The following is a 14,085-nucleotide window of genomic DNA, read 5'->3' on the forward strand; positions in this document are numbered from 1 at the left end:
CCCTCACATTTTATGGCGAACCTATTTTTTCTTAGCTTCCGATAAATTAATACGCCACTAATTCATGTATTCTTCTTTTCTCCAAGCCATGCTTTTGCATACTTCGTCGTTTCCTGGTCGAAGGGACGTAACTCCATTCAAAGGTTGCCAAATTGACTCACATAATTCGATTATTTTCGAGCATGCGCCTGTGCGATTTTTGTCCAAAATTTTACAGAGTTTTGCATGAGAGCAGATGAAACAATCGGTGAAATTCTCAGTTAGAAATGCCCAAGATTCTACGGTTAAAATTGAAATTTGCGAGAGGAAATTTGGCAACATCGAAATGTAGTTACGTTCTTTCGTGGGGGAAACGGCGACTTGTGCCTCATTCACACCACAGCGGGGCGATTATTGAAACTGATAGACAAAGCGATAGACAAAGATGACATAGGGGGTATAAAGCAATTCTATTGGTTGAAATGGGTGGTTCTCATCGACTAAGGGGGAAAATGATAGACTAACTGTCGGGTTTCTCGTGGGTTGCCGTTACTTAGTCGATTACCTACCTCCTTTGTCCATTGCAACAACCCGTTTCCACTAATAGGATCCCTCCAAATCCCTTTTGTCGTCTTTGTCTATCGCTTTATCTATCAGTTTCAATAATCGGTCCGCTGGCCGTTCAAGTAGGCAGTTCCAAACCGATGAATCATCTCGTTGGCTTCAATCATTCAGCGCGGCACAATCTTTTTTATGTCCCCTCCGAAGATTGATAGGCAATTATTCGTCCTTTAATTATACAACACACACGATTTTTCCCGCTCGAGGGATCGGTCGCTACTGCTAGTAATTTCAAACGAGATAGGATGAATATCAAATTTAATCAGAATGGAAAATTGCGCCAATGCAAATGTGCGCGGAGGTGATTTTCAATTTATTTTGGGTTGCCCCCGACTGTCGTGCCAGCCTCTCGCTGAAGGTTCACTCTCATACTGCCGTGCTAAGGAAGAACGCCGTATGAACACCCGAGAGTTGTCAAATTTCCTTCGATAAAATGTTCATTTTTGAGGAAAGATGTGAGTATTTACCCTTGAAATTTTCAAGGGCTTTAGGATGGAATTGTGAACAAAATTATCTGAAAAATCGGAAGGCAAAGATTCATAAGTTCACCAAGAAATTCGTGTTTTATCAAAGGAACTTTGACAACGCCTGAAGGCATATACGGCGTTTTTCCTTAGCACGACAGCATAGCAGCCATGTTTATAAATTCGCCGGTAGCTGATCTTCAATTAATCCTCACTCAGACATCAATTAAGCGATCTCGTTCGTTGATTCTTCCTCTGAGGTGAATCCAAGCATGTTTTATGTGTATCAAGCTTGTTAAGATTTATGGAGTTTTTGAGTTTTAAGAAACTGGTATTTTTTACTGAAAATTGGTTTCACGGAATGAACATAACCAAGCACAGGGTTCTCCATAAAACTTTAAGGGCAAGTAATCCTAAAATGAAGTCGTGCTTCAAGCACGATAATGGAATGCGAATATATCTTAGCAGTACATGTTGGAATGTATCGGTATTTGAATTTCTATATACAATTGATTGCTATTATCAGTTGCAGACATCTCTCGGGCACTGACACTGTTTAGCTCGCGTTTTACAAGTATCTTGACCCTTAGAGTGGACCTTCTAAGGTCATCACTGTCTACATTTTACTGGTATGCTATTACAAAGCATGACTCAAAATCAATACAATAAGTGAGTTTTCTGACTTCCCAGGTTTGCAACTTTCGTTAACGGTATACCTACAGAACCTTAACAATATGACTTCTATGAGTTTTTAGCTTTCGGCGGGTGAAAACCTTTAACTATAAAGTTGACGCTCGGTCTCCTTAACCAAATCCGTCCATTCAAATGTGATTTAAATAAAGAACCTAAAAAATTTTTTAAAAAAAATTGAGCTTTGGAGACATGTAATACTGATGACCGTTTCCGAGATTATTTTACGCTGATAAAGAATCGTGCCCTGACAGTTGCATCTATTTTTAAATTGACCGGGAAAGCAAGTATTTTGCCCCAAAATATCCCCTTTACCATGAGATATCGATATTTATGAGGTCATGGATAAAGTTACCGCTAAAAATTATCGGAGGAAGTAAACATTTCTCGTTAGTTTAGGTCCGTTACCGTTGCCATGATTAAAGACATTAGATGATTTTGCCCAAAATTTGAGAGAAAGGGAGGCCACACCTCCCACAAAGGATATTTTTTGGATCAAACTTCATGATTGTCTACAATTGGACCGGGTAGCCTGCCTAGCACATTCAGTGTAGATATTCCACGCAGAGAGCGAATTTTCTCGATTTCTTATACAGTTTTAAAGAGAGTTTCCAGAAAAGCAGCAACGGTGGACGTCACGAAACCAAAGCAGAAGATCGCGCTCCCAACATCATCGGTCGCTCAAGTCTCCGTGCTCGCAACACGCTCGCTCAACCATCGCTGCCAGATCACACGCAAAATCCCCCTTTTCTATGCCTGATAAAAGGTGGAATCCACGGCACCTGTCAAGGATGCGCGATTTGCCTCATCCGCTCGTCGCCGGGATGCTACCCTTATCTTGAGGCGATCACGACATCGCCGCGCCGTGCCGCCCTGCCCGCGCTAAAAGCCTCACGAATAACGCAGATCTGATTTTATTTTTGCACCGTCTCGGACGCGGATCAGAAAAAAACGCAAGAACGAGTGAAATGGGGGTTCTAACCTATAAGTTTGCTGCCGCGCTCAGAAAAAAACGGCGGTTCAACGTCTCCACCTTGCCTTTCTTCGATTAAAACAGGGATTTTCAGGGGAGCTTTCGGGTTTCTCGTTTTGAATTTTCTGAGAATTTTACTCAAAATATGAATATATAGCTGGATGGATAGAAGTTTAAAAGGAGCAAGTGACCTTAATTTGACGTTTAATCAAAAGGAATCATCTTCATTATGACTCGAACCCTGCGACCATTGATAATACCCGCATGACAGAGCCTATGTCACTATGGAGATAAAACCCATTTCATGTAAAACATCCAAGTCGCCATCAGGTGTCGCTAAGGCAGCACGACGGTCCTTCTTATGAAATGAATATCTAATGGCCTAAAAATGGATGTTCTCCTCCAAAAATTAAGACCAAAATTTGGCGAAAAATATATATATTTCAAATAAAGTGCTCTTGAAGCGAAAACTTTAGGATTTCCTTCACGTAAAAGAGCACCACGCATAATATTAGAAAGAATTGGTACCGTTTGATTATTTTTCATTTGAGCACTTCTCCTATGCAATGCTCAGCAAAGAGCCCCGTGACGCAGGGCACGAAGAAGTCGTGTCGCGATGGTGCTGCACTCCGTGCAGCGGCATGTTCAATTGTCCGGGTGGAATTCGCGAGTTGATAATAATAACATGGAGTCATACAATAATTGCTCTCGCTCTATTTATGACTAATTAAATGCTCCGGAGTACAGTTGGATTTCCTCCGACCTTTTGCTCAATGTCGTCAAATTGTGCAAATTAATTAGTATATTCACACAAATTTAATGGAAGAGGAACGATTTATCATAGAAACTTGGCAACGTTCTCGTGTATCGTGGCATATCGTCTTCCTCTGATGTGAGGGCGTATCACTAATTCCATGTGAGCCCTGTTGTTCATGTATCTCAATGCTTCCCGCGGCTCATGTGGGAATAGAGTAGGCCCTCACGTCAGAGTAGAGTACCTTTATAGACAGAGTATGGCCATTTCTGTGCCGGTTTTTCATTGGTCGCGTGAAATTAGGCTGACGCGATGTTCTTACGGCCGTAAATAAACAAACAAGATGACTGTTATCAGCAAGCAAGTTTGAGGTTATGCACATCTTACATCCTCCTGTGATTAAGGCGAAAGGCGATTTAACAGTGTTTTTATGTGTCTTTTCAAGTGCTAATGGTAGACATGCTAGTTTAAATTGGACGGAGTTAAACAGAAAGGAACCAAGCCACAACGGGATCGAACCGAGAAAAAGAGGTTTAAAGTTTGGCTCCTGCATAAGACTCAATGTAAAAGATAAACTTCAAGTTCAATTTCTGCAAAATTTGCTCCAACGAAAACTTTGAATTTTTGGAGATAGATAGTAGAGCAGTGGTTGAGTTCAAAACCACTCATAACTCAATTTTTTCCAAAATGTGGGTTGGTTCCTTTCTGCTTAACTCAGTCCAATTGTTACTGCCGTATAATTGAAATTTTTGTCAAATTTTAGCTTCTTATCGATGTTGCGGTGAGCCGCCATCTTGTTTGTTTATTTACGGCCGTAAGAGCATCATGAAGCCTAAAAACTCGTTGACCAATCAAAAAGCGGCACAGTTTTCCTGTAGTAAAAAGATACGAATGGCCATACGTCAGAGTAGCGATTATATGAACGCTCGTTCCGCGCTTGGTTTGCATCCATACACCGCCGCACAGGAGAATCGAGTCAATTAGAGAGGTCGGATATGAAATTAACGACCAAAACTGCAAATTTGTATGTTTATTTCGTCACGTATTAAGTTTTGAGGGGAGCGTGTAAAAGAAAATTCAACGAGGAAGCCAACGGAACCACTTTTTAGAACCTCAAAGTTTTGTATAAACGGAGTTATAAGCTTTTAAAGTTTCCAAAGTTTGTTCGACTTCTCCTATTGACTCGGCCCAGTGTGTGCCTAGCAGAAGAATAACCCTGAACGAGCCTTTGGACACTGGAAAAATTGAAACACGGATTTCCTTGGATTTGTGTGAATACTTCCCTTCAATTTTTTCAGGGGATTTCATTTGCAATTCTTTCTGGAGTATTCGTAAACTTTTAAAAAAAAAACCTATCATTGTCCTAAAAATAAGTATATCAGAAGTAATTTGATTATGCCCAAATGTCCACACGGCTTTTTCAATATTCTCCCGGTTCAGCGGAAACAATGTCAATGATATTCTCCCGTCGATTTGCGATTAATCATGTTCTTTGTTCATATTTTGGGCATTGCAGCGTTAAGCTATTCAGACAGCTGCATCTGTTGATAAAATAACGAGCCACAAGTTGTAACTCCCAACAATGTCTAACAAAAAGGCAGGCATAGAGCAACTGCGGCAAAAATATGTAACTTGGAAAACATAATCAAACGTTCACACCAAAATCTAGCTCTATTGCCCCCCCCCCCCCCCCCCCGCCTTAGACTCCCTAGTCGAACGAAATTTCAAATAAGTAGCTGTTTTGAGAAAAAAGCCTCCTTTAGTTTTTTTTTGAGCTTAAATAGGTACCGCATAATTTCAGTCGCATTTTCTCCAATGGAAACTTTAATTATTTTTTTTGTTTTTTTAAATTATTGTAACATACGATTAATAGCAACAAATCATTTCTACAAGTGTTAGATCATAATAGGTCATGTGCACAGCTCTATACAGTGAATGTATACTTTATCACTGGTGCTATTTGCTCACATCTTGAATGAGAACACTCGCACAGTTGAACCGACAATGTAGATAGGAAACAAGCTGTTAATTCAATTTATTTTTTTGGGGCAGCTGAAAGCGCTGGTCTCATTGAAATACCAATATAAGCTCATAATATAGGTCAAATGCTTCAACGTTTAAAGCCAAGCCAACCATCTATGGGTAGGAGCAAACGAGATGGTGTAAATAGTCATATTTGGATGACCTCAATTTCAAATTCGAGCATCGATTTTGAATCGTGTTTTTTTCTGACAGTTGGACTTTTTTATTTCGTTTCGAAATATCGTTCAAAGTTATAGTTTTTAAACCTTGTTCCCCTTCAAGCTTGTATAAAACCAGCTTGCAGATGATCGGGAAATTTTAACTGAGCTTGCATCCGGAGAGTGACGATTACAACTAAAAGGAAGGATTTAGTGTGGAAGTCACCTAGCCAAGATGATGAGACCCTGGTTCTTTTTGTGTCTATCGGTCTTAGCTCTTCTTTATATGAAACGTGAGTACATTTCTCGATTTATACGTAAAATTTAATCGGCAATATCAATGTATTAATGAGAGCTCTATAAATATTTTGGCATTCGAAACAACCATAAGTGCCAATTCGAACCGGAATCAATGAATTTGAATTTAAGTACAGCTACAAAGACGTAGTTTTGAGAAAGAGTTGTAAAAAAGTTGAATCTGGAATATGTAGGGCACATAATTGCCGGACTGCAATGCAACATGTAATTATTATTGACGTATTTTTTAGTTATCAGTGACTTGTGCCCTAACAATGATTATTGTTCGCTTGCACTAATTCAAACTGAGTAAAAATGAATTCAAAAAGGTTATTTTTTAGTGCAAAAAGAGCATAAAAATTTGAAGCATATTATTTTAGCAATGCATGGAAACGTTAATACTTAAAAGCATTTCATCTCTGATGAAAATTAGCCGGACTATACATTGAAAGATTTCCGAAAGTTTTTGTATTTACGGTAATTTTTTTATTTCACTTATTCAAATTTTTTATCGCACAGTTTTGGTAGTTTGTAAAAGTTCATCTAAAATTCAAGTGTTTCCTTTGAACTTTAAATACGCGAACATTTAAAGCGCATTTTTAAAGAAAATGTTTAACTTTTTTCATTGCCTTTTAGTGAGCTAAAATTAATTCAATTGGCATTTACATATATAACGGAAACATTTCAGATTCTTAACATTTGATATTATTGATGAGATTCTTGTGATAAAATGGTCCAATTTCTTTAGGGTTTTCGTTCAATATTAAATTTTGCACAAACACTTAAAAAATGTTTTTAAAAAATTTCAACTCTTCATTTTTGTACATTCTACTATCTTCAGTGACTCTGCGGTATGCCATAGAAGATTTATACATCTGAGTTGTAGGTTTGATAAAAAATAGTGAGCCTTAAGTATATTTCGCAACATTTTGCAAAGTTTTGGTTTACCAGTGAATATTTTTCGTTTTAATACCTCCGAGGTGACTAGCTAGTGAAAATTCATCGTTCCCTAGAGTGTTATTTCATCCCAAAACGTATCCGTTCCCAGTACATCACATATTTGTAAGTACTCATGGTGGTTTAAGAAAGGTGTCGAAATTTTGGCCTATGAGTCGTTTAGAGAATTTTTTTTAGATATAAATACTAGCCTGCAAAAGCTCATCAGCCCAATACTGTTGAATATTACATTTTTCACTCATTTCACAGCCAGAGTCATAAAATGAGTGCATGGACTCAAGACAACGCAAAATCAAAATAGGTAGCCATTTTCCGCGGAAAAGGGGTGACACGAGACTGAAGAGAAGACTTTAGATGTTCATTGTTTGTGACAGCTCGTCCTAAATATCTTCTGGCCAGACTTTGAAGGTTTTTGCTGCTATCGATAGGAGATATTTCTTCGATGAAGCCGTTCTAAGTTTAGATTATGCACAGCCTCGCAAAGCGCCCCGTAGCGGTACTGTATCTGTATCAATTGAAGGAAAAAGGCAGACGTAAATAAATACATTTTGAATATTACAATCTGAACCTCTGATGTGTTAAATGAACCGCGTCAAGCAAAAATAAACCAAGCCACATCAGCTATTGCCAAATTTAGTTGGGCACTTTAATTTCTTACATGAAAACGGTTTTGCGGATTTTTTTGCAAATTTTGGTGATTTTTTTGCATAGTACGAGGTAAATTCCTTAAAATTTTCAAATAAATCCACCCAAAGGTTCTCTCATAAAAAATTGAATTGTCTAGTCAAATTGGACGTATTTCTACCAAACAGACCTATGTGGAGGTGAGAAATATGGGGTGTGCTCGTTGGTTCTCTGGCCGTAAGAGTGAATGAGAATAATAAAGCGCCAGTGACGTCAACGGAGATGGAACCGCCGTCGTCCCGCTTCGGCCGCTTCCGCTTCGTCTTTAACTCATGAGCCCTGTCCACAACGCTCTCTTGCCATGCCCGCGGCTCATGAATCCCACACTCAGTTGGCACATAGGTCTGTTTGATAGAATGTAAAATCCTGCTTTTCCGATTCTTCAAAAGGAATCACGCCCACTTTTACATTGCCTCTTATGCAGCTCTCTAGAGCACACCCCATATTTCTCACCTGCACATTTGGTCTGTTTGGTAGAAATACGTCCAATGGACCACTAGACAAGGTACGAATTTAAGCAATCTGATACATGTTTCTTAACCAGAATTTCACGCAGAACACGATTCACACAACGAAAATTACTGAAACCAACTCCTAACGAAGATATTAACTTTTTTATTTCACATTGGTTACGAGGAATTTGAACTGCCCGCTCACAAGAAACTCAAAGCTCTACGTGAGTCAAATCGCGCACTACAACGGTTTCAGTAAGCTTCTCAATCGAGCAATGTTCATTTCCCACCATGTTTTGTTTAAACTATTAGCAATTTGCTATAGCTGAACCGAAGCGTCAAGATTGAGGTTGCCAGATTTTTATATCGCAGAGACTGTCGTGATAACGTTTAGCGCGCGATGTGAATCACGTAGAGCATTGAGTTTTCATAAGCGGGTGGTTTGAATTCACGCACCAAGAATCATTAAATATCTTCGGAAGGATTTGATTTCGGTAATTTTTGTTGTGCGCATTGTGTTATGGGTGAAAGTTTAGTAATGAAGCTTGTATCAGAATGCTGAAATTCGTACCGTGTCTAGTGGTCCATTTTGCAATAGCTGATGTGGCTTGGTTCTTTTCTGCTAAACGCGGTCCAAATGACTTTTATTTTCAGCGGCATCGAGTATGTCTGGGACCTCGGAGGAAGGCAGTGCTCATTCCGGTTCCACAGGAGGTGATAGCTTCGAACTACCAGCGGAAGCCTCATCCCCCCAAATGGCAGGAGGTGAAATCCAGACCGCGCCACAGTCTCCTTCGTCCCAAGGTTCTCCTTTTTTTAGACAGACGGATCCAACCGACGAAGATCAAACTTACGAGCCACAGATCCACGGTCCCAAACCTTGCCGGAACAAGAAACCCACGCCGCAGGACAACAAGTTCTGCCAGGACGATTGCGACCACAAGTACAGCACACCCCCGAGACAGGTGGGGACCGCCTCTTGGACGGTCGGCAAGTGCAAGGGGAAAAAGTGCAAGTGCACATTCAACTACGCGGCTTACGGAAAATGGATCAAATTGAAAGATAGAGTGACAACCATGGGTGATCCTAACAAGTTGAAAAAGTTGGTTATGAAGAGGTGCAACAGGGAGGCGAAGGGAGGATCGTCGGGTGTCGTCGATGAGAGCACTACATTGGAAAGATTCGATCTTGATTAGTGGCAATCTCATTCAATATATCGAGTAAAAGAGTTATTAAGAGAGTATGGACGGATAGAGTGCTTATAGTAGGGGGAATATCGCCAAAAAGTGTGCCGCTCTTTAATGGAGATGTTGCATGTGTGAGGAATTTGCGATTTAACTGTTGTTTCTTATGTAAAAGTTCGCGAGAAACACGATGGTGCCACTGGTTTTCTCTGAAACAACTCCTAAGCTCAAAAAAAGCTCTCTAGTTGAGGCCAAAATGGAGGAGATATCTCACCCTACCCTGAGAGTCCACCTCTACATCAAGACAAACTCTCCATGCAAAGATAGAGAGCAAATGCATTAGCAGGGTTGCCGTGTTTTCAGTTTTGGAGTCCTCAAATAAAGTGGCAGCCCTTGTCAATGCATTTGCTCCCTATCTTTGCATGGAGAGTTTGTCTTGATGTAGGGGTGGACTCTCAGAGTCGGGTGGGATATCTCCTCCATTTTGGCCTCAACTAGAGAGCTTTTTTTGCGCTTGGGAGTTGATTTCAGAGAAAACCAGTGGCACAATTGTGTTTCTCGCGAACTTTTACATAGGAAACAACAGTCAAATCGCAAATTCCTCACACATGCAACATCTCCATTTATTGCAAGCTAAAGGCCTCCGAGGCAGCCCATCAGCTCTCAGTTTTGAGCTAGAGTCCCTTCAATAGAGAGAGTGAAGACAACGCGGCTTATGCGAATGTCGCAAACGGGAATGAGGATTCATAGAGTACAGAGTCGTAATGCAAGTGGGAGAGCTGGCGCCACTTTTATGCATTTTCCAGGGGTCGAATTTCGAGATTCCTGTGCGGCGCCGGGTCCCTTTTTCGATACATAATCGATTGTTTGCGATACACGGGGACCCGGCCATATTCCACACCGCCATTTTGGATCGAATATGTATTGAAAAAGTGACCCCGCACACCGGGCTCGGAACTCGTCAAGCAGAACATGGCGCCAGCTCTCCCACTTACATTACGACTCTATGTGCTCTATGTGAGGATTACACAAATTGAACGTTTTTTTAATCTTTGATCAACTCATTCCCGCATTCCTGTCTCCGTTCCCTCTCTCATTCCGTTTGTTCCTTGCCGTGCCCCCAATTCCCCGATCCATTCCAGTTTATAATCTTTGCAATTGGTGAAAATGTATAATCTTTATTCCCGTTTGTGACACTGTGGCGGCCTAAAATACGGGAACCAATCATAAATGGATTCGTATTGCCTTTACTCTCAGTATAAAGGGACCCTATTTTGAAACGATGTTTTACAAGATAAAATATGTTTTTTAATGTAGCGAGATGACGACAGAGCTCCAGACTTAATAAGAAATTTATAGTTTCCCCACCTCAGAAATAAGAACAAACGTCAATGGATATCTTCGTCAAAAATCGCACCTATCTACTTTGCGAGTTTTATTCATTTAGACGGAGTTTAGCAGAAAAGGACCAAACATACACATTAGAGGATGCTTACAAAATCGCAACGCTTTTGTCACGCGGGCCCCTATTTCTTATTACGTAACAAAATGGCGTAACGTTCTCCTTAATTATTCAGCTAATTCATTTGCACGTGACAAGTGTTTGTAATGTGTTCAGTTATCATTTATTTTTGTTCATTCATATGAGTTCATTTTGTGTTCAATAAATTTATTTCTGTCTAGTAACTGTAAGTTTGTATAAATATCTCAATATTGTGGAAGAGCAAAATAGTATTTTCAAATCGGATTGGTAGTTCTATCTCTACCTACTATTTGGAAATTTACTATCCAGAGGATAAACTCCCGGCAATAGGAAATCCGTACATTCTAGAGGTTCAAAGCAGTCATGGAGTCCATGTAGGAGTCCCTCTCGTTTTTATAAATAATGAGATAACGAAGTAGGAAATCTATTCCGTAGAAATAGCTAGTTTTTGAAGACCGAGGGAGAGGAAATCGCTTTTTTTCGCCCTCCTCTATTAGGTCAATTGCACACCCTATAGATAATTTTCGTGTATTTTTCATTTTGCCGTCCGAAGGATAAACGCCGTGTGAGCCTTCAGACGTTGAAATACGAATTCCCAATGAAATATGTGAATATTTTCCATTCAGTATTTCAGAATTTTTATTCGCGATCTACATTATCTGATTAAGAAAAATAATTCAAAACACGCCTTAAAAATAAATAATTAATTGGAAAAAAATTAGCAACTCTCGAAAGTTCACACGCGGAGTTTTTCCTTAACACGGCAGCATTGTGGTGCACGCGTTGAAGCATCCGTGTGACAAAATTAATTACGCTCACTTTTTTTGTGAGCGAGACAGGTGTTACCCTGGTAAAAATGATCAGTTAAAATTTGAACTGATATCGGTTGATATCAGTTGAGCATCAACCGATATCAGTTGATTTCAACTGATATCAGTAGAGCTTCTACTGATATCAGTTGAACTTCAACTGATACCAGTAGATGCTCAACTGAGCCCGGACTCGAGTCAGTTGAGATCCAATTGGTACCAGTTGAGGCCGGACTCGAGTCAGTTGAGATCCAACTGGTATTAGTTGAGGCTGGACTCGAGTCAGTTGACATCCAACTGGTACCAGTTGAGGCTGGACTAGAGTCAGTTGACATCCGACTTGTACCAGTTGAGGCCGGACTCGTGTCGGTTGAGATCCAACATGTGGTACATAAGGCGGGACTCGTGTCGGTTGAGATCCAAGTTATGTCAGGTGAGGCCAGACTCGTGTCGGTTGAAATCGAAACTGTTTCAGTAGTGGATCGATTCGGCATCAGTTGCGTGAATAGGTTTAGATTCAAGCATCCAATCAGAGTACAGCTGGATTATGCCTTTTAAATTTGCTATTTTCCGCTATGGGGCCGTCCTATAAATTACGTAAGGCACTTTTTCCAGTTTTAAGACCCCCTCCCTCTCGAAAGGAATTTTCTGCCCCTCGGCCACCTTACTTCAACAATACCCCTAAGGCAGCCAGGCCTGCCACAAGGGGGGGGATACTGGGTCCTTGGTACCGGGGCCCGGGCCCTGGAGGGGCCCGTGACGCAGGTGACAAACCACAACGAATTCATGTGTAACCCTTGTCTCGTAGGAAAAAGTGAAAAAATTACCCTAAAAATTCCGCAAAAGGTGAATAAAGTTCCAAAAACACGCTAGGGCACTATAAAATTTTTCTCACTTTTTTAGAGATTTTCAAGATTTTGAGTATATGCAGAATGATATTTTTAGTAACTGTGTTTCATTTTCTTCCGTTGTCGGATGCTAAGAGGCTCCTTTCTGGGCATCCTCGACTTCAATGGCTTAACTCCCTTGCCATAGACGTACGAAAGGGGAGTCCAGGGGGGCCCGGCTCCCCATAGAATTGAAAATTATCATCTGCCTCCTCAAAAAAAAATTTATAGATGTTTTGAATGCAACAATTCGAAAGTTTTTGGTGCTGAAAGTAAACAAAAAGGCGTAATTATTCTGCAGAAATTGATGGAAAATCTCCATCATAAGAGCTTCATAATGCGTCCAAATAGATTTAAAATTTCAAAAATTTCCCGGGGGAGGCCCCCCGGACCCCCCCCCCCTCCCTGTGCTAGGGGCCCGGGCCAGAAAATTGGTACCAGGGCCCGAGATGGGATGTGGCGGGCCTGCACCCTCCCCCACTGCCTTGCGTAATTTGTGGACGTAATGGGCCCTGCAGCGGAAACCAGTGGTCTCCATTTTGAAATCTCTTAAAAATGAGAAACTTTTTTTTTTTTATTTTTATTTTTTTTTTTTTTATTAAGTTTCCGTATAGATGAATGGCTAAGTGCAAATTGCCTATCCTCCTTTTTGAAGGGGCTAAAATCAATTCGTTGGAAAAAAATTGCAATAGATATGGTACAAAAAATGGTAATGAATGTCAATGTTAGGTTGAATCGCAGGTTCTTCACATTTGTATGTAAAGGAGCCCCACTTTAAAATTAATTTGATAAAGGATGGCAAAAAAAAAGAGAAACTGAACCAACATTGTACTTAAGGTGATTGCAAATTTTACCGCAGAAAATGACTCTGTCAATTAGAATTTTTGAATTAATATTGGAGATACCCCAGTTAGAACAAAATATTTTGAAAATATTTTAGAAATACTGCCGTTGTTTGGAAAATATTTTCAAGAAAATAATTCCACGAAAATACTGTAAAAATAGTTTTACAATATCTTTTCAATCAAATTTTTAAAATATTAAAATTAATTATTTTTAAAATATTTTTGCAATATTTAAATGAAAATGTTTTTGAAAAATAATTTTAAAGCAATTACTAAATATTTACATTTTTAGTTGTAAAAATACTACAAAATATAATTTTAAAATTATTAATAAAATATTATAGAATATGCGCGCGCTCTAGGAGCTGTTTTTGGTACGTATGTTCTTTTCTGATAAGATAAGATATTTTATTCAAAAAGTAAAACATAAAATAAAGAACAATATTAATCTGCCCGGCAAATTGTGATGCCCAAATTAATCTGCCGGATCAGACATAAAATTAAATTCAACTGATAATAAAAGAAAAAAGAAAGGGGAAAAAAAGAAAACACACAAAATAATAATAATAATAATATATCCATAATACGATAATCCAATAATATGATAGTTAATATCCAGAGCACTTACGCTGAGAAGATAAGTAAGTACATGCCTTTGGCGGACGAAATCAAGTGCCTCTGGAAATTGGACAAAGTAATAACTGTGCCAATTATTATTGGAGCAACGGGGGAGATTCCTGTGAAGTTGTTTGATAGTCTTAGGAAGATCAACCTTAGAGAGAAGCTGTTTCAACAATTACAGAAAGCAGTTTTGCTAGGGAGCTGC

The 14,085-nt window shown here is 39.6% G+C and overlaps 1 protein-coding gene across 1 annotated transcript in view; it reads right to left on the reverse strand.

Annotated features, from left to right (window-relative positions):
• Window positions 1–12,211, reverse strand: part of LOC140226093 (uncharacterized) — a 120,635-nt gene extending 108,424 nt beyond the window's left edge. The window contains exon 1 of the mRNA XM_072306577.1: window positions 11,565–12,211. Within this exon, the coding sequence (XP_072162678.1) occupies window positions 11,632–12,021 (390 nt within the window). The 5' untranslated portion in view covers window positions 12,022–12,211 and the 3' untranslated portion in view covers window positions 11,565–11,631. The remainder of the gene's footprint in view (window positions 1–11,564) is intronic.
• Window positions 12,212–14,085: the final 1,874 nt, after the last annotated feature.

This window comes from Bemisia tabaci, chromosome 1 (assembly GCF_918797505.1).
Source record: "Bemisia tabaci chromosome 1, PGI_BMITA_v3".
In the NCBI taxonomy this organism is placed as follows: Eukaryota; Metazoa; Arthropoda; class Insecta; order Hemiptera; family Aleyrodidae; genus Bemisia; species Bemisia tabaci.